This window comes from Myxocyprinus asiaticus, chromosome 28, assembly GCF_019703515.2.
Source record: "Myxocyprinus asiaticus isolate MX2 ecotype Aquarium Trade chromosome 28, UBuf_Myxa_2, whole genome shotgun sequence".
Taxonomy (NCBI): Eukaryota; Metazoa; Chordata; class Actinopteri; order Cypriniformes; family Catostomidae; genus Myxocyprinus; species Myxocyprinus asiaticus.
The window spans coordinates 16724877-16750147 of record NC_059371.1 but is presented as its reverse complement, the minus strand read 5'-3'; the positions used below and the strand labels follow the sequence as shown (position 1 = coordinate 16750147).

General features: G+C 39.5%; 2 protein-coding genes across 2 annotated transcripts in view; one reads left to right on the top strand and one right to left on the bottom strand.

Annotated features, from left to right (window-relative positions):
* The window catches only part of LOC127419409 (F-box only protein 6-like), a 312359-nt gene that overhangs the window by 246434 nt on the left and 40654 nt on the right, over positions 1 to 25271 (bottom strand). The window lies entirely within an intron of this gene.
* The window catches only part of LOC127419381 (uncharacterized), a 36933-nt gene that overhangs the window by 3892 nt on the left and 7770 nt on the right, over positions 1 to 25271 (top strand). The window contains 11 exon segments of the mRNA XM_051660730.1: positions 1455 to 1602; positions 1736 to 1840; positions 2207 to 2340; positions 15215 to 15274; positions 15391 to 15534; positions 15961 to 16068; positions 16823 to 16964; positions 17530 to 17844; positions 17942 to 17986; positions 18090 to 18169; positions 19307 to 19419. Coding sequence (XP_051516690.1) covers positions 1455 to 1602; positions 1736 to 1840; positions 2207 to 2340; positions 15215 to 15274; positions 15391 to 15534; positions 15961 to 16068; positions 16823 to 16964; positions 17530 to 17844; positions 17942 to 17986; positions 18090 to 18169; positions 19307 to 19419 — 1394 coding nt within the window.

Here is a 25271-nt window from a genome sequence, read left to right as displayed (position 1 = left end):
ATAAAGTTGTCTTCATAGTCTTTCAGACTCATGTCAAGTCAAGTCAAGCTTTATTATAAGCCCAAGGGGAAATTTTTGATGCAGCATAAAATGATTTACAAATACAGATATCTTCTGATGTTCTCACACACACACGCTCTTAATGTGCACATCCACTGTTGTTTTCACCTTTGTCTCCTGTTGTTCACCAGTGTTTATGTTGTTTTCTAGCACTATTTTGTGAAAGCAACTGCCCAACAGTGAGTATAGTCACCTTGTGGACCCACTCATTAGTGCAAACTATTCATATGTGCGCATATGCAGACAATGTGTACAGAGGACGCATGGGCAGAATAATCGGTCTGCATACATACAGGGCTTGTATGCCCTGTTGATGACGAAATTTAAGTCACTTGCACTGAAAGGATTCGCTTCCGTACGCATAAAAACCGAAGTATATTTTAGGCTACAATAACGCATTTACAATAAAAGTCTATGGGGCAAAGAATTGCATCATCATAAATGTTAAAATACTCACTGTTTGAAAGTATAGCGAAAAAAAAGTTTTTAGTAACTGAGGGTTGTGTCCAATCAACATCACACCACATATGCTGTCGATAGAGTTACAGGAATGTTCCGGGTTCAATACAAGTTTAGCTCAATCAACAGCATTTGTGGCATAATTTTGATTGCCACAAAAATTCATTTCATCTCGTCCATACTTTTCTTAAAAAAAAAAAAAAAAAAAAAAAGCAAATATTGAGGTTACAGTGGAAGTGAGTGTGGCCAATTTTTTGAGGGTTTAAACAGAAATGTGAAGCTTATAATTATATAAAAGCACTCTCATTAATTCTTCTGTTAAAACTCTTGTATTATTTGAGCTGTAAAGTTGTTTAAATCATAATTTTTACAGTTGTTTTAGGGTTTGTTGACATTACATCGTCATGGTAACGAAGTTGTAAAATTTACTATAACTTTACAGAGAAAAGGTTATTACGTGATTTTATCACACTAAAAGCATGTTAACACATATATTGTTTATGTTTTGTGGTTATACTTTTGAAACAGTGTAGAGTACTTTAATAGTCAAAAATTAGCCCCCATTCACTTCCATTGTAAGTGCCTCACTGGAACACAGATTTTTGTTTGTTTTTAAGAAAAGGAGGGACGAGTCCAAATGAATTTTTGTGGTAATCAATATCATCCCACAAATGCTGTCGATTGAGCTTAACTTGTGTTGAACCCAGAATATTCCTTTAGCTCGGTTTGAACCCAGGCCAGAACATTCCTGTATGATCAGCTACTGTATATGATCTTTAAACAGTGTTCAACAACACTTACTAAGCTGCGTCATAATCTGGGACGGTGATTGCATGTTCCAGTTCTTTGGTTTTATGTGCATGTGACATAATAAAAGAAGTTTGGGCCTCTTAATAAAAGTATTTTTTATATTTGTGTTTTTGGTTGTATCTCAGCTGTTTGAACACACTGACAACCTCAAGGTGGAAAAAATGGAGGACGGTGAGGAAAAGGACGTTGCAGAGGATGATGTCACAGACAGCAGCTCATATAAAAGTGCTCCGTCACATCTTAGCCCAGAGACTCAGGGCAGCATCATATCCGGTATACACCACATTGCTCATTGTTGATATGTTATAACATTACAGCATCGCAACAAACATTTTGGACTATATATGTGAGGAGCTCATGTCTGTTTGCTTTTTAACACCTTCTTACAAATGCATTTGATTCTCAGATGTCATTGATCTGACTGAAGTGGAGGACGTTGTGCCAATGGACGTGGATGACATTGCACCGATCTCTTGTGAATCAGACACAGAGAGTGAAAGTAATACAAAAGGTTTAAGAACCTGTTCAAATATATTAGCTGGTGTTGTTTTATCCTTTGAACACGGTAAAAAATTTCAGCCCAATAAAATGGAATATTTAAGTTTAGTTGCTGCGTTAAATTTTTAAGTAAAATCAGAATTGTGCCAGTCACATCCTGCCGTGTCATGCTTTCTTTCAAATACTTTATTTACTGTTGAAGAAAATCGAGTTGAAACTCTGAAAACTCTTTAAATCGAGTAGAAATGACAGAAATTAATGTTACAATTTAAATGGATGCTAACAAAGATGTTGTATTGATTTTAAAGTGCATAATGCTGCAGTATTGGTACAGGTCCTCTGTTAAACTCCCTTTGTTTTTGCCCTTGTTTCTTTTCAGAGGCTCACCCATATGTGTCTGTAGTCATAGTTGATGATGATGGGAATGATGATACCACTGATGATGATGACGATTACAACAACAGTGATGATGATGATGATGATGTCATATGGACTAATACTATGTATCAAAAGGTAAATATCTATTCAGTTCTAGCAGAGATGGGCCACTTCTTTTAAAATGAATGGGAGAAATTGGAATGCTCAACCAAGGAGCTGAGCGTCCAACAGTCAACGGACGTAGAAAGGAAGTCCCGCCTTACAGTTAAAAGAGCCAATCATCTTTTAAATACAGACATCCTCTGTCAATCAACTTTAGAACGCGCATGTGCATTAATCATACAAGCCGAGAAAATAGCGTTTTTTTTAGCATAATATGAGGTAAAGTATCACAATTTATGATTCCGGTATTGTGAGATATTATTACGGTTAATTTTATTATGAACTGTTTTTGAGATTTTGGTCTTTCTTCATTCAAGTAGATAGGAGTTGCACTGGCATGACTGGAAATAGCCTCCCAAGAGCGTTCCAAAGATGGACGACAGTGGACTGACTAGCTAGAAAGACTTTGGTTCTAATCAGTGTATGAAATTCTCTTTTTTGCCCACCAGCCACAGTGGCGGGTGAATGCCCAATTTTACCAGCCACTTTGTTTTTTTAACCAGCCACATTGATAAATACACTGATCAGCCACAACATTAAAACCGCCTGCCCGCATCTCAGAATAGCATTCTGAAATTATATTCTTCTCACCACAATTGTACAGAGTGGTTATCTGAGTTACCGTAGACTTTGTCAGTTCGAACCAGTCTGCCCATTCTCTGTTGACCTCTCTCATCAACAAGGCATTTCCATCCACAGAACTGCCGGTCACTGGATGTTTTTTATTTTTGGCACCATTCGGAGTATATTCTAGAGACTATTGTGTGTGAAAATCCCAGGAGATCAGCAGTTACAGAAATACTCAAACCAGCCCGTCTGGCACCAACAATCATGCCACGGTCCAAATCACTGAGATCAAATTTTATTTTTTTCCCATTCTAATGCGAATGTTAAATGAAGCTCCTGACCCATATCTGTAGGATTTTATGTACTACACTGCTGCCACACGATTGGCTGATTAGATAATCGCATGGATGATAGTTGGTGCCAGACAGGCTGGTTTGAGTATTTGTGTAACTGCTGATCTCCTGGGATTTTCATGCACAACAGTCTCTAGAATTTACTTACAGTTGTGCTCAAAAGTTTGCATACCCTGGCAGAAATTGTGAAATTTTGGCATTGATTTTGAAAATATGACTGATCATGCAAAAACCTGGTCTTTTAAGGATAGTGATCATATGAAGCCATTTATTATCACATAGTTGTTTGGCTCCTTTTTAAATCATAATGATAACAGAAATCACCCAAATGGCCCTGATCAAAAGTTTACATACCCTTGAATGTTTGGCCTTGTTACAGACAGACAAGGTGACACACACAGGTTTAAATGGCAATTAAAGGTTAATTTCCCACACCTGTTGCTTTTTAAATTGCAATTAGTGCCTGTGTGTAAATAGTCAATGAGTTTGTTAGCTCTCACGTGGATGCACTGAGCAGGCTAGATACTGAGCCATGGGGAGCAGAAAAGAACTGTCAAAAGACCGGCGTAACAAGGTAATGGAACTTTATAAAGATGGAAAAGGATATAAAAAGATTTCCAAAGCCTTGAAAATGCCAGTCAGTACTGTACAATCACTTATTAAGAAGTGGAAAATTCGGGGATCTCTTGATACCAAGCCAAGGTCAGGTAGACCAAGAAAGATTTCAGCCACAACTGCCAGAAGAATTGTTCGGGATACAAAGAAAAACCCACAGGTAACCTCAGGAGAAATACAGGCTGCTCTGGAAAAAGAGGTGCGGTTGTTTCAAGGAGCAAAAAACGACGATACTTGAACAAAAATGAGCTGCATGGTCAAGTTGCCAGAAAGAAGCTTTTACTGCGCCAATGCCACAAAAAAGCCCTGTTACAATATGCCCGACAACATCTTGACACGCCTCACAGCTTCTGGCACACTGTAATTTGGAGTGACGAGATCAAAATAGAGCTTTATGGTCACAACTATAAGCGCTATGTTTGGAGAGGGGTCAACAAGGCCTATAGTGAAAAGAATACCATCCCCACTGTAAAGCATGGTGGTGGCTCACTGATGTTTTGGGGGTGTGTGAGCTCTAAAGGCACGGGGAATCTTGTGAAAATTGATGGCAAGATGAATGCTGCATGTTATCAGAAAATACTGGCAGACAATTTGCATTCTTCTGCACGAAAGCTACGCATGGGACTCTCTTGGACTATCCAGCACGACAATGTCCCTACGCACAAGGCCAAGTTGACCCTCCAGTAGTTACAGCAGAAAAAGGTGAAGGTTCTGGAGTGGCCATCACAGTCTCCTGACCTTAATATCATCAAGCCACTCCGGGGAGATCTCAAACGTGCGGTTCATGCAAGACGACGAAAGACTTTGCATGACCTGGTGGCATTTTGCCAAGACAAATGGGCAGCTATACCACCTGCAAGAATTTGGGGCCTCATAGACAACTATTACAAGAGATTGCACGCTGTCATTGATGCTAAAGGGGGTACTGTAAATGTATATATTTATATACATGGTAAATATATCAGAATCAGCTTTATTGCCAAGTATGCTTACATATACAAGGAATTTGTTTTGGTGACAGGAGCTTCCAGTGTTATGCTAAAATGCTTTAAATTATTATTATTTTTCTTCACATCAATCTACACTCCATACCCCATTATGACAAAGCAAAAACCAGATTTTTGATAACTTTGTAAATTTATTAAAAAATAGAAAACTTAAATATCACATTGACATAAGTATTCAGACCCTTAACTCAGCACTTAGTTGAAGCACCATTGGCAGTGATTACAGCGTCAGGTCTTTTTATGGGGTATGATGCGACAAGTTTTGCACACCTGGATTTGGGGATTTTCTGCCATTCTTCTCTGCAGATCCTCTCAAGCTCTGTCAGGATGGATGGGGACCGTCGGTAGACAGCCATTTTCAGGTCTGGTTCAATTGGGTTCAAGTCTGAGCTCTGTCTGTGCCACTCAAGGACATTCACAGAGTTGTCCCTAAGCCACTCTTGCGTTGTCTTGGCTGTGTGCTTAGGGTCATTTTCCTGTTGGACCTGAGAGCTCTGAACCAGGTTTTCATTAAGGATATCTCTGTATTTTGCTGTGTTCATCTTTCCATCAACCCTGACCAGTCCCTGCCACTGAAAACAATCCCACAGCATGATGCTACCACCACCATGCTTCACCGTTGGGATGGTATTGCGCAGGTGACGAGCGGTGCCTGGTTTCCTCCAAACATGACACTTGGAATTTGGGCCAAACAGTTCAATCTTTGTTTCATCAGACCAGAGAATCTTGTTTCTCACAGTCTGAGAGTACTTTAGGTGCTTTTTTGTGTCTGGCTCCAAGGAGAGGCTTCCGTCTGGCCACTCTGCCATAAAGCCCAGATCGGTGGAGTGTTGCAGTGATGGTTGTCTTCTGCAAGTTTCTCCCATCTCCACACATGATCTGTGGAGCTCAACCAGAGTGACCATTTGGTTCTTGGTCACCTCTCTTACCAAGGCCCTTCTCCCCCAATTGCTCAGCTTGGCCGGGTGGCCAGCTCTAGGAAGAGTCCTGGTTGTTCCAAACTTCTTCCATTTAAGAATTATGGAGGCCACTGTGCTGTTGGGAAACTTCAATGTAGTCAAATATTTTTTGAGCCTTCCCCAGATCTGTGCCTCGACACAATCCTATTTCTGAGCTCTGCAGGCAGTTCCTTTGACCTCATGGCTTGGTTTTTGCTCTGATATGCATTTTCAGCTGTGAGACCTTATATAAACTGGTGTGTGCCTTTCCAAATCATGTCCAATCAATTGAATTTGTCACAGGTGGACTTCAATCAAAGTGTAGATACATCTCAAAGGTGATCCAAAAAAATGGGATGCACCTGAGCTTTCAAGTGTCATAGCAAAGGTTCTGAATACTTAGGTCAATGTGATATTTCTGTTTTTTCTTTTAAATTAATTGGCAAAGTTATCAAAAATCTGTTGTTTTGTTTTTTAATTTGTCATTATGGGGTATGGTGTGTAGATTGATGTGAAAAAAATAAATAATTTAAAGCATTTTGGCATTAGGCTGCAACATAAAAAAAATGTAAAAAATAAATAAAGGGGTCTGAATAATTTATGAATGCACTGTGTGTGTATGTATGTGTGTATATATATATATATATATATATATATATATTACACTGCATATACATTTATACACTGGTGGCCAAAAGTTTGGAATAATGTACAGATTTTGCTCTTATGGAGAGAAATTGATACTTTTATTCACCAAAGTGGCATTTGACTGATCACAATGTATAGTCAGGACATTAATAATGTGAAAAATTACTATTACAGTTTGAAAAAAAGGGTTCAGAACTTCTTAAACTACTTCAAAGAGTTCTTATCAAAAAATCCTCCACGTGCAGCAATGACAGCTTTGCAGATCCTTGGCATTCTAGCTGTCACTTTGTCCAGATACGCAGGTGACATTTCACTCCACACTTCCTGTAGCATTTGCCATAGATGTGGCTGTCTTGTCGGGCACTTCTCATGCACCTTACAGTCTAGCTGATCCCACAAAAGCTCAGTGGGGTTAAGATTCATAACACTCTTTTCCAATTATCTGTTGTCCAATGTCTGTTTCTTTGCCCACTCTAACCTTTTCTTTTTGTTTTTCTGTTTCAAAAGTGGCTTTTTCTTTGCAATTCTTCCCATAATGCCTGCACCCCTGAGTCTTCCCTTTACTGTTGTACATGAAACTGGTGTTGAACAGGTAGAATTCAATGAAGCTGTCAGCTGAGGACATGTGAGGTGTCTATTTCTCAAACTAGAGACTCTGATGTACTTATCCTCTTGTTTAGTTGTACATCTGGCCTTCCACATCTCTTTCTGTCCTTGTTAGAGCCAGTTGTCCTTTATCTCTGAAGACTTTAGTGTACACCTTTGTATGAAATCTTAAGTCTTTTGGCAATTTCAAGCATTGTATAGCCTTCATTCCTCAAAACAATGATTGACTGACAAGTTTCCATAGAAAGCTGTTTCATTTTTGCCATTTTTGACCTAATATTGACCTTAAGACATGCCAGTCTATTGCATACTGTGGCAACTCAAAAACAAACACAAAGACAATGTGAAGCTTCATTTAAGGAGCCAAATAGCTTTCAACTGTGTTAGATATAATGGCAAGTGATTTTCTAGAACCAAATTAGCAATTTAGCATGATTACTCAAGAATAAGGTGTTAGAGAAACTCCACGAGTTCTCGTGCTTTTGATTTTTTGGTGAATGAGGCATACTGTATGATCTGGCCCCTGAGAACTGCCTTAAGTGCCTCCCAAGCCACACCCACAGAGGATACTGATAGGGATGTGCGAGACTAGTCGACTAAACTGTTCTGATGCTGCTAGTCGACACTGGAATTACTAGTCGGTTAATATTTCCTCCCATTAAATTGATAATAATTTTTACACATTTACGTTTGGCTTTATATTTTTACAGAGGCTGCACTTAAAATACTGTCATATTAAATCAATCAAATCAAATCACTTTTATTGTCACACAGCCATATACACAAGTGCAATGGTGTGTGAAATTCTTGGGTGCAGTTCCGATCAACATAGCAGTTGTGACAGTGATGAGAGATATACCAATTTACAATAACATCAAATTAACACAGCACAATTCAAAGTCTAATATCACATAATTACACACAACAATATACAAATAATAAAATACACTGTACAGTATACAATACACACTATAGATACATATTATTCAATAAAAAATAAAAAAAGTATATATAGTAGTATATATAGAATGTACAGTAGGTTGTATTGACATTCAGGCTGTCGGTTGATAGTAAGTTGTTAAGAGAGAATATAATATAATATTAATATAATTTATGACAGTCCGGTGTGAGATATAAGACTAAGAGTAATAAAGTGCAGTGCTGATGTATTTTGATTGTGGGAGATCAAGAGTTCAAAAGTCTGATTGCTTGGGGGAAGAAGCTGTCATGAAGTCGGCTGGTGCGGGTCCTGATGCTGCGATACCGCCTGCCTGATGGTAGCAGTGAGAACAGCCCATGGCTCGGGTGGCTGGAGTCTCTGATGATCCTCCGAGCTTTTTTCACACACTGCCTGGTATATATTTCCTGGAGGGAGGGAAGCTCACCTCCGATGATGTGTCTGGCAGTTCGCACCACCCTTTGCAGTGCTTTGTGGTTGTTGGCGGTGCTATTGCCGTACCAGGTGGAGATGCAGCCAGTCAGGATGCTCTCTACAGTGCAGGTGTAGAACCGTGTGAGGATGTGGCGGTTCATTCCAAACTTCCTCAGCCGTCTCAGGAAGAAGAGGCGCTGATGAGCCTTCTTCACAACGACTTCAGTGTGGATGGACCATGTGAGTTCCTCAGTGATGTGGACACCCAGGAACTTGAAGCTGCTGACTCTCTCCACTGGTGCTCCATTGATGGTGATGGGACTGTGTTCTCTGTCTTTTCTTCTGAAGTCCACCACAAGCTCATTTGTCTTACTGACGTTGAGGGAGAGGTTGTGCTCCTGACACCAGTGTGTCAGAGTGTGCACCTCCTCTCTGTAGGCTGTTTCATCATTGTCAGTGATCAGACCTACCACCGTCGTGTCATCAGCAAACTTAATGATGGCATTGGAGCTATGTGTTGCCACACAGTCATGTGTGTACAAGGAATACAAGAGTGGGCTGAGAACACAGCCCTGTGGGGCTCCAGTGTTGAGGGTCAGTGATGGGGAGATGTTGCTGCCTATTCTAACCACCTGGCGTCTGCTTGACAGGAAGTCCAGGATCCAGCTGCACAGCGAGCTGTTTAAGCCCAGAGCCCGGAGTTTCTCATCTAGCTTGGAGGGCACTATGGTGTTGAATGCTGAGCTGTAGTCTACAAACAGCATTCTCACATAAGTGTTCTTGTTTTCCAGGTGGGAGAGAGCAGTGTGTATTGTAGATGCAATGGCATCATCAGTGGAGCGGTTGTTGCGGTAAGCAAACTGCAATGGGTCAAGAGAGAGAGGCAGCACAGAGCAGATGTAATCTCTGATTAGTCTCTCAAAGCATTTGCTGATGATGGGGGTCAGAGCAACAGGCCGCCAGTCATTTAAGCAAGTTATTTTTGATTGCTTTGGAACAGGCACAATGGTGGATGTTTTAAAGCATGTGGGGACTACAGACAAAGAGAGGGAAAGGTTGAAAATGTCTGTAAAAACACCAGCCAGTTGGTTCGCGCATGCTCTGATGACGCGGCCCGGAATGCCGTCTGGGCCCGTGGCTTTGCGGATATTCACCCGTCGGAAGGATCGGGTTACATCCGCTACAGAGACGGAGAGTGAACTAACCTCTGTAGCTTCGGCCGCGAGAGCGCTCTCCACGAGGGCGGTGTTATTTCCCTCAAAACGAGCATAAAAAGTATTTAGCTAATCCGGGCGAGAGGCAGCGGTGTTCATGGCAGAGTTTTTATTCCCTTTAAAGTCCGCGATGATGTTAATTCCTTGCCACATGCTTCTAGAGTTGGTGGTGTTAAACTGTCCTTCAATCTTGCTCCTGTACTGGCGTTTTGCTGTTCTGATAGTTTTCTGGAGGGCATAACTGGCTTTTTTATGCTCCTCCGCATTCCCGGAATTGAAAGCGGAGTCCGCACATTAAATGCCGCGCGAACATCGCTATTTATCCATGGCTTCTGGTTCGGATAGATCCGTATTGTTCTGGTCGGAACGAAATCCTCCACGCACTTTTTGATGAAACACATTACGCCATCAGCGTAAAGCTCGATGTCGTCATCAGAGGCGGACCGGAACATCTCCCAGTCCGTGTGATCAAAACAGTCCTGTAGCGTAGAGTCTGATTGGTCTGACCAGCACTGGATCGTTCTGAGGGTGGGTGCTTCCTGTTTCAGTTTCTGCCTGTAAGTGGGCAGAAGCAGAATGGAAGAGTGGTCCGATTTGCCAAATGGTGGGCGGGGGAGGGATTTGTAGCCATCTCGGAAGGGAGAGTAGCAGTGGTCCAAAACCCGGTCCCCTCGTGTGTTGAAACTAATGTGCTGGTGGTATTTTGGTGCAACTGATTTGAAACTGGCTTTATTAAAGTACCCGGTCACAATGAACGCGGCCTCAGGGTACGCGGTTTCCTGCTCACTTATACTCCCATACAGTTGCTTGAGTGCCCGGTCTGTGTCGGCTTGTGGGGGGATGTACACAGCTGTGATAATGACTGCTGTGAATTCCCTCGGTAGCCAGATTGGTCGACACAGAAGCATGAGAAATTCCAGATCAGGAGAGCAGAAAGACTTGATAGAATGAACGTTCCTCTGATCACACCAGGATTTGTTGATCATAAAACATACACCACCACCTCTGCTTTTACCTGAGAGGTCTTTCGCTCTGTCCGCTCGGTGTACGGAGAACCCCGCGGGTTCAATGGCTGAGTCTGGAATCTCCGCAGACATCCAAGTTTCCGTAAGGCAGATAATGCAGCAGTCCCTCGTCTCTCGTTAGAAAGAGATCCGCACTCTCAGCTCGCAGAACTTGTTATCCAGAAACTGAAAATTTGCCAGTAGAATACTGGGTAGCGGGGGTCGATTTGCGCAGCGTCTTACTTTGATGAGAACGCCGGCTCTGTTTCCCCTTTTCCTTTTGCGTTTCCGTGTCCGGACTGCCCAGACAAAGGGCTCCACAAATTGAGGAATTTGAAGTCCGGTTTACGGTGTGAAATTGCTGAACCAATGTCCAAAAGTGTTTGTCTTTCATCGACAATAAGGCAGACAACATCCAAGACAAAAAAACATAAGAATTGTGAACAAAACAAACAAAACACTACCATGTTGTGTCGGAGCTCGCAACGCAGCAGCCATACTCGGTGCCATCTTGAGTCATAGTCATAATGTTACATATTTTAAATAGAATTAATAAAACAAATATTATTTTAAAAAAGAGGATATCTGGAGCAGATACAGAGTTTAATTTCACTTCAGGCTGCGCATGCTTCTTCCTTCTCTTACTTGCGGCGCTCGCAGGAAAATGTCCTCTCCAGTGAGAGCAAACTCAGCCAAGTAGTTATGAAATCACTTCAGTGGTGCGGGAATCGCTTTCCAAATGTTTGAAAGTCCCTAAGTATGTTTTCACATTTGAGTCTTCTTTACATCTGTGCATGCTTGTACGTTATTTTTCCGCTGAGCAGGCTTTTTCAAGCGCAGGATAGCTGCCTCAGGTGAGTCCAGTCCCGTCTTTCACCAGACCATGTCGACGTGTTAATTTTACTCATCAAAAAATTTATGCTTTTGAGTAAGTAGCCTAGAAAATAACTGTTTTAGACTAGGTATGCCATTTTTTTCAATCTGCTGATTAAGAAGGCTATTTTCAACGAGGTGCCGACTGCTTAACATGTTAAACTATATTTTATTTTGTGTGCACGTCATGTTTAGAATACATTAGGTTTATTGTAGGCTACATCACAGGCCTATTTTTTCTAACCTATAGCTACTTCTTTTTTTTTTTTTTCTTTTTTTTTTAACGTCGTAATTGTTATTGGTTAACATTCTTTACCGAACAGCTGTCATATTAGATCAATGGTTAATGCACGACTGCACGTCGTGAAATACGCGTGACTTTTCAGCACATTCTTTTCTCTCTCATAGATTTGGCTTAGTCTACCTGTTAATTATTTTCAACAATGTCCTGACTGTTTTAATATGTTAAGTAACTTTTACTTGGTCATTTCCGTTTAGAACAGGCTTTTAATGGTTGTTCCATTGATCCTGCACTATTCATTCAATTGTTTTCAATAAATATGTCTATTAAATATTCGCTAATGTTGATTCAGTGAATGCGTGTCCTGTTCTATATTTAATGTACAATGATCATAATTCAAGGCAAGCACATTGCAGAGAAATGCCCCTTTTCACTGGAATTTAGCATCGGATTTGGAATAGATTAAGTATTTTAAATGGGTCGCATAAAAACATTTTTTTTTTTTTTTTTTTTTTTTTTACTGTTTTCTGAAGGTTGGTTTCTCTTTAGGCTAGTCGACTAGTCGGTTACAAAACTTCCATTTAAATGACAGTCAAATTAGTTGTAGCGCACATCCCTAGGTACTGAGGACCAGTTGGTCACCATATAAACATTGATTACAGCCTTTAACATTTGTTGCAATTCAGGATTTTGCAAAAGGGATACATTAAAGCACCAACTATATGATTTCCTTTTCTCCATATGTGGCAAACACCTCTAAACTCACCAGGGCGTGATCTGAGACTTAAATGTTTCTGTAACAAGGTTGAAATGGGAAAGGAGGAGGCGGGAACTGGCTGAACAAAGTAATATTTTAATAGGAACTTAAACAAAAAGCATGTGGCTCTCTCTCTCAAACTGCCACATTCCGCTGCACTTATCCCTCTCCTCGGCTGATTAGCCCGATTGGGGGCCAGGCGTGTGTAGTCACGGCCCAGCCTCCTCCTCATCACAATTTCCAATTGAGCAATCAACAGCAGATGAAATGAGGGACTTAGATATATATATTAAAAAAATCTATTCTAGAATAAATCTTATGGACTGATTAAAAAAATGTATAGTCCCTTCCAGATGGGTTAAAAAGTCTCCAAATATCTGTAAGACCAAGATTTTTATAAATCCTGTGAAGCGTCAATGTTGCTCTTGGGGGCTTGCACACATTTGCTACACTATGATCAAGGACTGAGTCCATCAAAAGATTAAAGTCTCCTCCCAATATTGTACCATGAGGGGTGCCAGCAGCTTGCAACATCCCTTCAAGATCTGTAAAAAAGCCCTGATCATCAACGTTAAGTGTGTAAATATTAGCCAAAATAAGACCCTGAATTTCTGCTAAATCAGTAATGACTCTTCCTAATTTATCTTTAATCTGTTTGAGACATTTGAATTGTAGATGCTTACTTATCAGTGTAATGACTCCCCTGCTCTTACTTGAGCCAGCACTAAAGAAAACATGTCCACCCCATATTTTCCCAAATTTTTCAGCTTCCTGTAGGGAAAGATGCGTTTCTTGAAGAAACACTATATCATATTTCTTACGGTTAAGAAGAGAAATAACCTTCCTTCTTTTTATATGGTGCCCCTACCCATTCACATTCCACATGGAAAGAGATGATCCACTCATATTAACATTTGACATTTTGACATATGAGAAAAAATAGATTGCGTGTCAAAAACAAAATTATAAAAACCACTTTCCAACATTAGAGCAACAAACAAACCCCAAACTTCCCCCAGAACCAAACAAACAGAAAAAAGACAAATGTGCGCATTAACCCCACGCACGACAGCGCCAACTGGTGTCCATCCCTCTAAATTCAAACAGTCCATGTACGCCTACGAGAGCCCCCACAACAACTTTGCTGTGGGATTGCTCAGGTCCGGTGTTTTAATTACACAACAAAAGATAATCTATAAAACATACTCCAGCCAATAGGCGGAATAAACACAAAGAATGTGTAGAGTCATCCCGAAGGTGTGTTACTCCACAAAACAAACTCAGCCACTAGGCGGAACCAGCACAAAAATTAAAAAGGTGCTCAGTTTCCTTGGACAGTCAAACGAATGTTCAATGAGTCGGTCCACTCGGCTGCAACGTGAGTACCACAAAATAACTTACTCCATTGACTTTATGAAGGACATCGCTTGCTAGGGGGAAGGTGAATGTTTTACGGCCATCCTTAGCATCTATTCACAATTTGGCCGGGAATACTGTATCAGTGCAAAAGCGACCTTCCATTGATGTAAGAGTTTCTTGCATTCCTTGAATCGATCACGTTTCTCTCTTGTCGAATTCGCAAAGTCTGGGAACAAGAAAATGCTGTGGTTCTTCCAAAAAAGCCTTCCTTTACTCCTCGCCTTGTGTAACACAAGACCTTTATCGGATGATCTCAGAAATTTGGCCAGAATTGATCGGGGCCTGTCTTCCTCAGCAGATCGCCGAGCCGGAACCCTGTGAGCTCGCTCAATTTCCATTTATGTCAAGCAGATTTGGAAAGAGCCCTTCCAGGAATTTCACCATATCCTGACCCTCTTCGGCCTCAGGAATTCTGGCGATTCGGACGTTATTCCGCCGGCTACGGTTCCCCATGTCCTCCAACTTCTCCCAGACATTCTCCAAATCCACCTTGGTCACTAGCGGATTAGCAGATAATTCCCTCTCCGATGACTCCAGATAATCGATCCGTTTCTCGACATCCCCCACTCTTGTAACCACCTTAGAGAATTTAGTCTCCATGGCATCGATTGATTGACATTGCGACGAGGAGGAGGGCGAGGCTGGGCTGTGTCCCTGCCCTCCTCCTCATCACAGATGTATTACATCAAGACCCTCCAAGTCAGCAACGTCCTTTGTCAGCATTGCCGACATGTTCAACATCTCTTGCCAAATTTCCCTCATTTCTCTGACCAAATCAGCTCCCTGGCTCGGGGCCTTCTCTGGGGTGTCAGCTTGAGCACGTAAGTGTCTTTTAATGTCTCCAGAGCCCGAGGATTTTGAATTCTTTGAAATATTTTCATCCTAGAACAGTTATGGAACAGAGTGTATCGAATCTCACCGGTTTATGTCATCGCCGTTCACACGTCCGAACCTCGCATGGCGTCATGTGACTCCTTTTTACTGTTCTTCAAAATATAATCGAGTGTGCTTTTTCAAATGCACATCTTTGTGTTTAATGGCATTTCTTGTCAGTTGTCACTCCGAGACGTCTTATCAGTCACCTGCCACAGTAACGGGTAGATGAGCAAAATTATCCACCACCGCTCATGTAATACCCGTATTTGGTGGGTGCTAATTTCATATCCTGGTTCTAGTTAAATTCTAGTTCATTTCTGTATATGTTGATTGAACACTTTGCTGTTTTTTTGCCAGAAAGAGAAAGGAAATACCTCCTCAACACAGAACAAAGAGAAAACCGACAGTCCATACCAGGTAAATTCATAAATTAAAAGGACTTTTTGATTACTTATGTGCATTGTAGTTGCACTAATCTGTGTGAGTAAAGTTCAGACTCTCTATCCAACATTTGCTGTGTTTTCCCCCATTAGGACGGTTTCACAGTCGGTGAGATAGTTTGGGGGGAGATAGAGGGCCTTGGTCTCTGGCCTGGACTGGTTCAGAGCTGGGACAATGAGAGGCCCTGTGGATCCATGCATAAAGTGGTTTTCTTTGGAAACAAGATGGTGTCAGAGGTACAAATAAAGAGTCTGTTGATGAGTATGCAGAGTTTTAAGGTGGTGTCTCAATAGCAGACTCAAAACAACTTGATTTTGGTCAGTTATGTCACACATAACGCTTTTTTTTCCTTCTGAAATGTCTCCCTCTTCTGCTGGTAATACAACTCATAATCACACACTGATTAAGAATGGTAGAGAGATGACAAATAAAACAACTGCCTCATTCAAGTCCTGTCATGTGAAGCTCGCCAAAATATGGCCAGGAACGCCGCAAGAGCATATACATAATAGACTGAATAAGGATGCTAAATGTGGATTAGTTATGTAAATCAAGCTAATCTGCCAGTGAGACTTTACATTTATTTGCTAGCTTTTGTGTTAGAAAGGTTTTTTTTACTTAACAGTTGGAAAGATTAAATGTTCTATTGTTTTCTATTGCAGATCCATTCAGACAATCTCCAGCCATTCTCTTCATTTGTCAAGTGCTTCTCTTCCAATTCCTTTGCTACAGTAACTATGTATAAAGATGCAATCTTCAGTTCTCTGCAGGTAATGCAAATTTTGTTTTGTTTTAACTATTTTTAGTGCTCTAAGGTCCTATTACCAGGATGCAGATTATGGTTTAGTTTGGTATAACAGTCTAGAAAACAAGTACTGGGAAAGCATTCCAAGTTTACACTTATTTTAGGACTTCTTTGGAAATCTTGACTTCTTGTAACTGGCTCTAAGTCTCAAAACATAATCTACACAAGTATGTGATGGCAAATAATTCAGGCTATCATCACATAATGCAAGTGTATACTACTTGAATAAAAACTCATCCGGTTTAATTGCACAGTCATTTGAAGGGAACACTGTGAGCCCCTTGAGTACTGAAATTTGTTACTGCCATAGTAACGTAAGAACGCATGTGAAAGGAATAGTTCACCCAAAACTGATAATTGTCTATTATTTACTCAACTTTATGCCATCTTAAACTTGCATGACTTTCTTCTACAATGCAAGTCGATGGGGTCCAATGCTTTCAAACTCCAAAGAGACATAAAGGCATAAAAAAGGTAATCCATGCAGGTAATCAACGTGTACATGCACAGAACGCATGCACAGCGCTCTGCACTTGCATCAAGTGCAGTGACGTGTAATCTAGCTTCAAATCATGATCATGCTAAGGAGACACCAGAGTTTGAGATTGACATGGCATAAGAGTTAGTAAATTATTAGGGAATTATCATTTTTGAGTAAAAAAATAAATGTTAAAACAGAAAAATAATCATCATTGCTCATTTTCACATTGTGTTTCTAGGTGGCTTGCAAGCGCAGTAGAATGTTTTTTTCTCCTGAGTCTGACTCTAAGGACGAGCTGCTAAGGGTTATGTTGGAATGGGCCTTTAGAGGCTTTGAGCCATCAGGTCCAGATGGGCTTCGACCTCAATCAAATGACAAAGGTGTGCAACAGTATTTCAGTGCATGGACTGTAGTATCAAACTTATAGGAATAGTTCTAAAGATTCTGTCATTATTTTTTTACATTTACATACACCCCCCCCCCCCCCCCCCCCCCCCCCACACACACACACACACACACACACACACAAAGAGTTAAAAAAATATATATATCTTCCAGATGAGCACAGTTCATAGTGACCAGGGCACATAAAAGTACTCCATACGACTCATGCGCTAAGTTTTGTCAAATTGTCATCTTTTACACACTCTCCTTTTGTGCCAAACCTGTATGATGTCCAACCTGTGCCATACTTGATTTGAGAGCTTGACAGGCCATTGTCAGTATAAACTGTCGTTTAAAAAAAAAAGATCAATGTTAAGATTTTTTAATAGTTTTAATAGTGTGTGTTTCACAGGAAAAAAACAGCATACAGGTTTGAAACTAAATGAGAATGAGTAAATAATGAATGAATTTTCATTTTTTTGGTGAACTATTGCTTTGAAGTATCTGTTTTGTATACATTGTTCATTTTCTGTGTATTTACAAGTGTTATCTTTTCTTTAGAAAAGGCTGTTATGCCAAAACCAGTGAATGGAACAGCAGGCTCTGTTAACCCCTCTCCAAAGCACAAAGACCATCCAGAAATATTATTTCACTTAACTGTATCTCTGAATAAGCTCTCTGAATCTCTGGACCTTTGCAATGGATCAATAGACCTAAAAAAAGCAGACATTTACAAAAAACTCATGTGTCCAAAATGGAATCGGAAATCCATGCAGAATGTGAAGATTCGTAAAAGAAAATGTGTACGCCGAAAAATTATTGAAAATATCGACCCAAGCATGCAGATCCAGTCAAGACAAAACAGCAAAACAAGACGTATGTTCATAGTACACCATTTAACTTGCTTATTGCTGTTAAAATTGTGGTAAACCAAAACCTAAGTAACCTGGTTTTTATTTAATTATTTTCACAGATGAAATGGTGAATGATGTATTAAAAAAGAAGAAAGACATTGAAGGTAAAAAAATACATCAATGAACATCATTGTACAACTATTTTGCACTACAATGTTGATAAAGAGGGCATTTCATCTTCCTAATTCTATTCCTGTTTCCCCTCAGATTTCTGTTTATCATGTGGGAGTACATCTGTTGAAGTCCTCCACCCACTTTTTGAAGGCAGCCTTTGCTTGAAATGCAGGGTACTGTATGTTTGTGAATGTTGCATATTTGTAGTTCACAACGATCCAATCAATGAGACTGGATTGAGTAGTTTCAACTGTCCTAAATACTTTGTATAATTGCATCTGTTAATGCTATTGAAAATGAAAACATTTTTATTAAAGGAATATTCTGGGTTCAATACAAGTTAAGCTCAGTTGACAGCATTTGTGGAATAATATCGATTACCACAAATATTAATTTTGACTTGCCCCTCCTTTCCATAAAAAATAAAATAAAAGCAAATATCTGGGTTCCATTGAGGCACTTACAATGCAAGTGAATGGGGGCCAATTTTTAACGTTAAAATACTCACTGTTTCAAAAGTGTAGACACAAGACATAAACAATTTGCATGTAAACATGATTTTAGTGTGAAAAATATCACTTACTAACCTTTCTGTATAAAGCCAGTTTTACTACTTCGTTGTCATGATGATGTAATGTCAATCCCTAAAATGAATATAAAAACAATTATTTAAACAACTTTACAGCTTCTGAAGAGAAGAATTAATGTAAGTGCTTTTATAAAATTATAAGCTTCACATTTCTGCATTTAAACACTCCAAAAATTGGCTCCATTCACATACACTGTAAGTGCCTCACTGTAACCTCGATTTTTAGTTTTTTAAAGAAAAGGATGGACGAGTCTTAATTTTTGTGGTAATCAACTTTATGCCACAAAAGCTGTCAATTGAGCTTAACTTGTGTTGAACCCAGAATATTCCTTTAACTGAAATAAAAATACAAATTGATATAATTGTTAACTTAAACTAATCTAAAATATATTTGCATGACTCCAAATCTAAATCTAAATGCATTAAAAGTTACTTTGAATGTATTTTAGTTTTTGATACACAATATAAGATTTGAAATGTATAAAACTAACAATCCCAGTGACAACTATAATGAAAGAGACAAATTGAAAATAAAATGGAAATAAAAATGGAATTAAAAACTATAAAGACCTTGCTAGGGGGTACTTTGAGCGTTTGGTTTCAAAGCCTACACCCTTTGGTGCAGCACTGAACTGTTCTTTGGTTGCTAATGGCACTCATTTAAGCTGAAGGATTTCAATGATGTCTGTTGTCTGTTTCTGTGTGCTTTTGTCATATGTAGTATAATTTCACTGAGACGCTGTACCGATATGATGAGGATGGATATCAGTCATACTGCACTGTGTGCTGTTGTGGCATGGAGGTCATTCTGTGTGGCCGTGACAGCTGTTGTCGGTAAGTGTGTTTATGATATTATTGTTTATTAAAAAATTGTTTTTTATTTTTTTTATTGTTGATCTATGTAGACAGGAGTCAGACGGACATCTTTGGGTGTTGCATTGCATCTAACTAGCAGCTTGAGCATTACATTTTAAAATTAAACTTTTAAAAATACATCTGCTTCTGTTCCATTTTGTTGCGCTCCGCATACCTACGGAGTATACAGTAAAATCACAGTGTACAGTATTGAGGCAAATTGATAGCATCCAAAATGCAACTGTAAGAAATCTCATAATGAGGCTCTGTTTTGCCATGTTTGCGCATAATTGTTACCGACATTTAAAGAAATTAAAGAGACTGTGGTTTGCCTATCCTCTAAATACAGTGGATGATTTTTAGTGCATGTAAATATTTATATATATTTATATATTTATATATTTCTTGTTTTAAGCATAACATTTACTAGATTTTGTTAGATTTCTCAGAAAACAAAGTGTAATATCTTATGTAATTTTGCTTGTCAAGTAAATTTATCTTGTTTTAATAATGTTTAGATATGCTACAGAAAAACACGTCAAAATACTGATTAAAAACCCATTTATTTAGTTTCAGGGGTCTGAGCGGTTCGTGGGATTTTTACCCATATGTGAACACTCCGAATGATCTCAGACCCCTTTAAAGCGAACCAATCCGAGACCATCTCGAGAGGTGGTCTGAGTACGGTTCGCTTGTAGCTTGTGGTTCGGTTCGCTAATAACGTACATTTTGAACACAAAGCACTCCGGGCTCACTTGATTTTCCCTTTCGTGTAACGCCAAACATATTTGACGCTGACAGTTTAGCGTACACCAGTAGTGATGATGTTATGTTTCTATGGAGAAGACAGCATTAGAAACATAAAACTATTGTAAACTGCACATAAAACAAACTCAGAGGTCTTTATTTAGTGTTCTGTGCAAATGAAGATTCAAGGGTTTAACTGGATGCCATGAAAGTTGCATGAAAGTTAAGAAATTATGACAGGAATATGCTACTATTATATTCTATGAATGGAAGTAGCCCAAGGCTATCAGTAGATTAAACATTAAATGTGATTAATCTTATTGTTTGTCATTAATAAGACTAATCTACCATAATTGAATGTTGAATTTTGCCTTTGAATCCAGTATTTTTTATATAAAAATACAATGCATTCAGTTATGTTTCATTACTTATCTCTTTTAATGTATAAAACAATATGTAATAATACACAATTACATAATATTGATACCAAAGTTTTATTGAACATAGACACCTGTCTCATGCTGCTTATTCGTTTTAAGCATTAATCATGTTTAGATTATATTAATATGTAGAGCTACTTGTACACTTAACATTAAATATAACCCAAATAATAATAATTATAATCAATATTACAGTTGAAGTCAGAAGTTTACATACACTTAGGTTGAAGTCATTAAAACTCATTTTTAACCTCTTTCATATTTGCAAACTATAGTTTTGGCAAGTCGTTTAGAACATCTAGTTTGTGCATGACATGAGTAATTTTTCCAACAATTGTTTACAGACAGATTGTTTCATTTTTAATTGACTATATCACAATTCCAGTGGGTCACAATTTACATACACTAAGTTAACTGTGCCTTTAAGCAGCTTGGATAATTCTGGATACAAGCCTTTAGGCAGTTAGCTTCTGATTGGCTAATTGGAGTCAATAGAAGATGTATCTGTGGATGTATTTTAAGGCCTACCTCAGAGAATGTGAGCGGAGCGGTGATAATTCCACCTGAGTGGAGAGCGCCTTTTTGAAGATTCCACTCTGCTCTCTCAGGCCGCTCAGTGCTGCTCACTCAACCCAGAATGCGCTTCGTGATATGCTGGTTTGGGAATCTGCAAAATAAGCAATAGGCCTTAGGTTATGGAGCTCAAACATTGTTTTAGTGAAGTTGCAAACCTTATAGCCTAAATAAATGCAAAGTATAAATCAAAGTTAAGAACGAGGAAATCGAATGGGAGTGTTGAGAGACCGTGGGAAGTTGCAAATATTCCTTTTGGAATCGTACGCGTCACACTGCCAGAGAGCACGAGTATGTTGCTTTCGATTTCTGCTTTGGGATAAAGTGGCACATAACTGCTGGTCAGTTTCCCAAAGCCAAATCCACACCTTAACAATAAGTAAAACGTAAAAAAAAAAAATGACTCTAGATTAGTGGTTGCAGATAACATCTTTGACATCGCTTGCTACATTCAAAAAAGCTATAAATAAATTTATAAATAAATAAAAAAAAATCTTCTTAAATGAAGGCAGTGTAATTTGTGAATTAAATAATTTGTATTTGTTTTGGGATCATTAAACATGATTTCATCTAATATATATATTGGACAAAATCTCACTTTGTGCAGGACAAATGTTTTTTATTTGTTAAATCCATGGTTAAACCCTGCTGTACATATAAAGAGTGCATGCACAACAAATGGTCGTTTGACGCATATAAAGTCCAGATTCACTTTATAATGCTTTAAAAATATCAAGGAAAAACAAAGGCGACACATGGTATCTACTAATATTATAATTATTATATGAATAACCCCAGTCCTTTAGATTGCATAATATTTGTACATATAAAATTATAGGGAATATTAATAAAGCAACAACACAGAAAAAGAGAAAAACATTCACTGCTCTTTTCTGGATAAATTAATACGCTCTTTAAAACTGAACACAAAATTAGGATGAGAAATTGCTCATTTTAATTTACAGACCCAAAGTCTAATAGTATTAAATTAGAAACCTATTAATATATTAAATTTACAGTATAATCATTCCGTAGAGACAACTGAAAAACAATTATGAATTTCACTTTTACCTGCAATATTTTTCCTGGTACCAGTCCATCTTTTCATTATTGCTATATACGACTCGAACAAACTTTAAAGTTGAAAAGATTGTGGTTTTCTGGGTCCGGTTTAAACTGAAAAGAGCAAATTTATGCGTATGCGAGTTTCCGCGCCAACACACATATTTTTTTTTTCACTTGTAGAGGCATATTTGATGACTTGTTTAAAGTAAATAAAGGTAATTTAGAACTGAAAAAAATTTTAAGGCATTATTTGAAGATGTTCAATGACATATGCTAACAGCCATATTATCTAACAGCCATTGTAAATCAGTCCAAAACAGCGAGATTTTATATACAAAAACACAACAATACATCACATAATTTCAGATGTGTACATTACTAATTATTTGATAAATTAATAAATGTCGGCCTATAGTCTATATTTCACCCAGAGGGGCAACTCAGCCCATGTGGGCAAAGGGGCAGTTGCTCGGGCCACTGTAGCTACCCCCTGTGTACGTGCTTGGAACCAAGTATACTACAAAGAAATGTAATGTCGGAGCGGGATTTGAGCGAACGTTTTTTTACCGGTGAGTGTGAGCTGTACTTGAGTGGAGCATCCGCTTGGGTCGTGAGTGGTTGAGTGGAGCACACATGCATGGAGCGTGTTATTGAGCAGAGTGTCACACCACTCCGCTTCGCTCACATGCCCTGGCCTACCTTCAAACTCTTTGCTTGACATCATGGGAAAATCAAAAGAAATCAGCCAAGACCTCCACAAGTCTGGTTCATCCTTGGGAGCAATTTCCAAATGCCTGAAAGTACCACGTTCATATGTACAAACAATAGTACGCAAGTATAAACACCATGGGACCATGCAGCCATCATACTGCTCAGGAAGGAGACACATTCTGTCTCCTAGAGATGAATGTTGTTTGGCGTGAAAAGTGCAAATCAATCCCAGAACAACAGCAAAGGACCTTGTGAAGATGCTGGAGGAAACAGGTAGACAAGTATCTATATCCACAGCAAAACAAGTCCTATATCGACATAACCTGAAGGGCTGCTCTGCAAGGAAGAAGCCACTGCTCCAAAACCACCATAAAAAATCCAGACTACATTTTACAAGTGCACATGGGGACAAAGATCTTACTTTCTGGAGTAATGCCCTCTGGTCTGATGAAACAAAAATTGAACTGTTTGGACATAATGACCATCATTTTGTTTGGAGTAAAAAGGGTGAGGCTTGCAAGCCGAAGAACACCATCCCAACCGTGAACCATGGGGGTGGCAGCATCATGTTGTGGGGTGCTTTGCTGCAGGAGGGACTGGTGCACTTCACAAAATAGATGGCATCATGAGGAAGGAAAATTATGTGGATATATTTTAGCAACATCTCAAGACATCAGCCAGGAACTTAAAGCTAGGTCGCAAATGGGTCTTCCAAATTGACAATGACCCCAAGCATACCTCCAAAGTTGCAGCAAAATGGCTTAAGGACAACAAAGTCAAGGTATTGGAGTGGCCATCACAAAGCCCTGACCTCAATCCAATAGAATATTTGTGTGCATACATGAAAAAGCATATGCGAGCAAGGAGGCCTACAAACCTGACTTAGTTACACCAGTTCTGTCTGGAGGAATGGGCCAAAATTCCTGCAACTTGTGGAAGCTTGTGGAAGGCTACCCAAAACGTTTGACCCAAGTTAAACAATTTAAAGGCAATGCTACCAAATACTAACAAAGTGTATGCAAACTTCTGACCCACTGGGAATGTGATGAAAGAAATAAAAGCTGAAATAAATCATTCTCTCTACTGTTATTCTGACATTTCTCCCCAATTTGGAATGCCCAATTCCCAATGCATTCTAAGTCCTCATGGTGGCAGAGTGACTTGCCTCAATCTGGGTGGTGGAGTACAAATCTCAGTTGCCTCCGCATCTGAGACCGTCAGCCCACGCATCTTATCACGTGGCTTGTTGAGTGCTTTACCGCGTAGACAAAGCGCGTGTGGAGGCTTCACGCCATCCACCGCAGCATCCAGGCACAACTCACCACACGCCCCACCGAGAGCGAACCACATTATAGCGACCACGAGGAGGTTACCCCATGTGACTTTACCCTCCCTAGCAACCGGGCCAATTTGGTTGCTTAGGAGACCTGGCTGGAGTAACTCAGCACACCCTGGGATTCGAACTCGCGAACTCCATGGGTGGTAGTCAGTGTCTTTAGTCGCTGAGCTACCCAGTCCCGACATTTCACATTCTTAAAATAGTGATCCTTACAGACCTAAGACAGGGAATGTTTTCTATGATTAAATGTCAGGAATTGTGAAAAACTGAGTTTAAATGTATTTGGTTAAGGTGTATGTAAACTTCTGACTTCAACTGTATATTTTTTAGAGTGGGCTCGGTCTCACAAATGAGACCCCATAATTGGTAAAGTGGACCAAAAAAGAGATCTGAGCCCACTTACACGGTCTCAGGAAGTGTGAACGCAAAGTAAACTGGGTCCTTTTTCACTCTGTCCACATTTTGGTTCACTTAAAGGGGCCTGAGTTTGGTTCTTTTAAAGAGGAAGTGTGAAAACACCCTCAGACATTCAGCAGTCCCACAACAATTGTCCCATATAATAATACTGACAAATTTACTGTACTTAACATACACCGATCAGCCACAACATTAAAACCAGTCTGGCCATTCTCTGTTGACCTCTCTCATCAACAAGGCATTTCCATTCACAGAACTGCCCCTCACTGGATGTGTTTTGTTTTTGGCACCATTCGGAGTAAATTCTAGGGACTGTTGAGTGTGAAAATCTCAGGAGATCAGCAGTTACAGAAATACTCAAACCATACAACAGTCTCTAGAATTTACTCCGAATGGTGCCAAAAACAAAAAACATCCAGTGAGAGGCAGTTCTGCGGACAGAAACACCTTGTTGATGAGAGAGGTCAACAGAGAATGGCCAGACTGGTGTGAACTGACAAAGTCTACGGTAACTCAGATAACCGCTCTGTACAATTGTG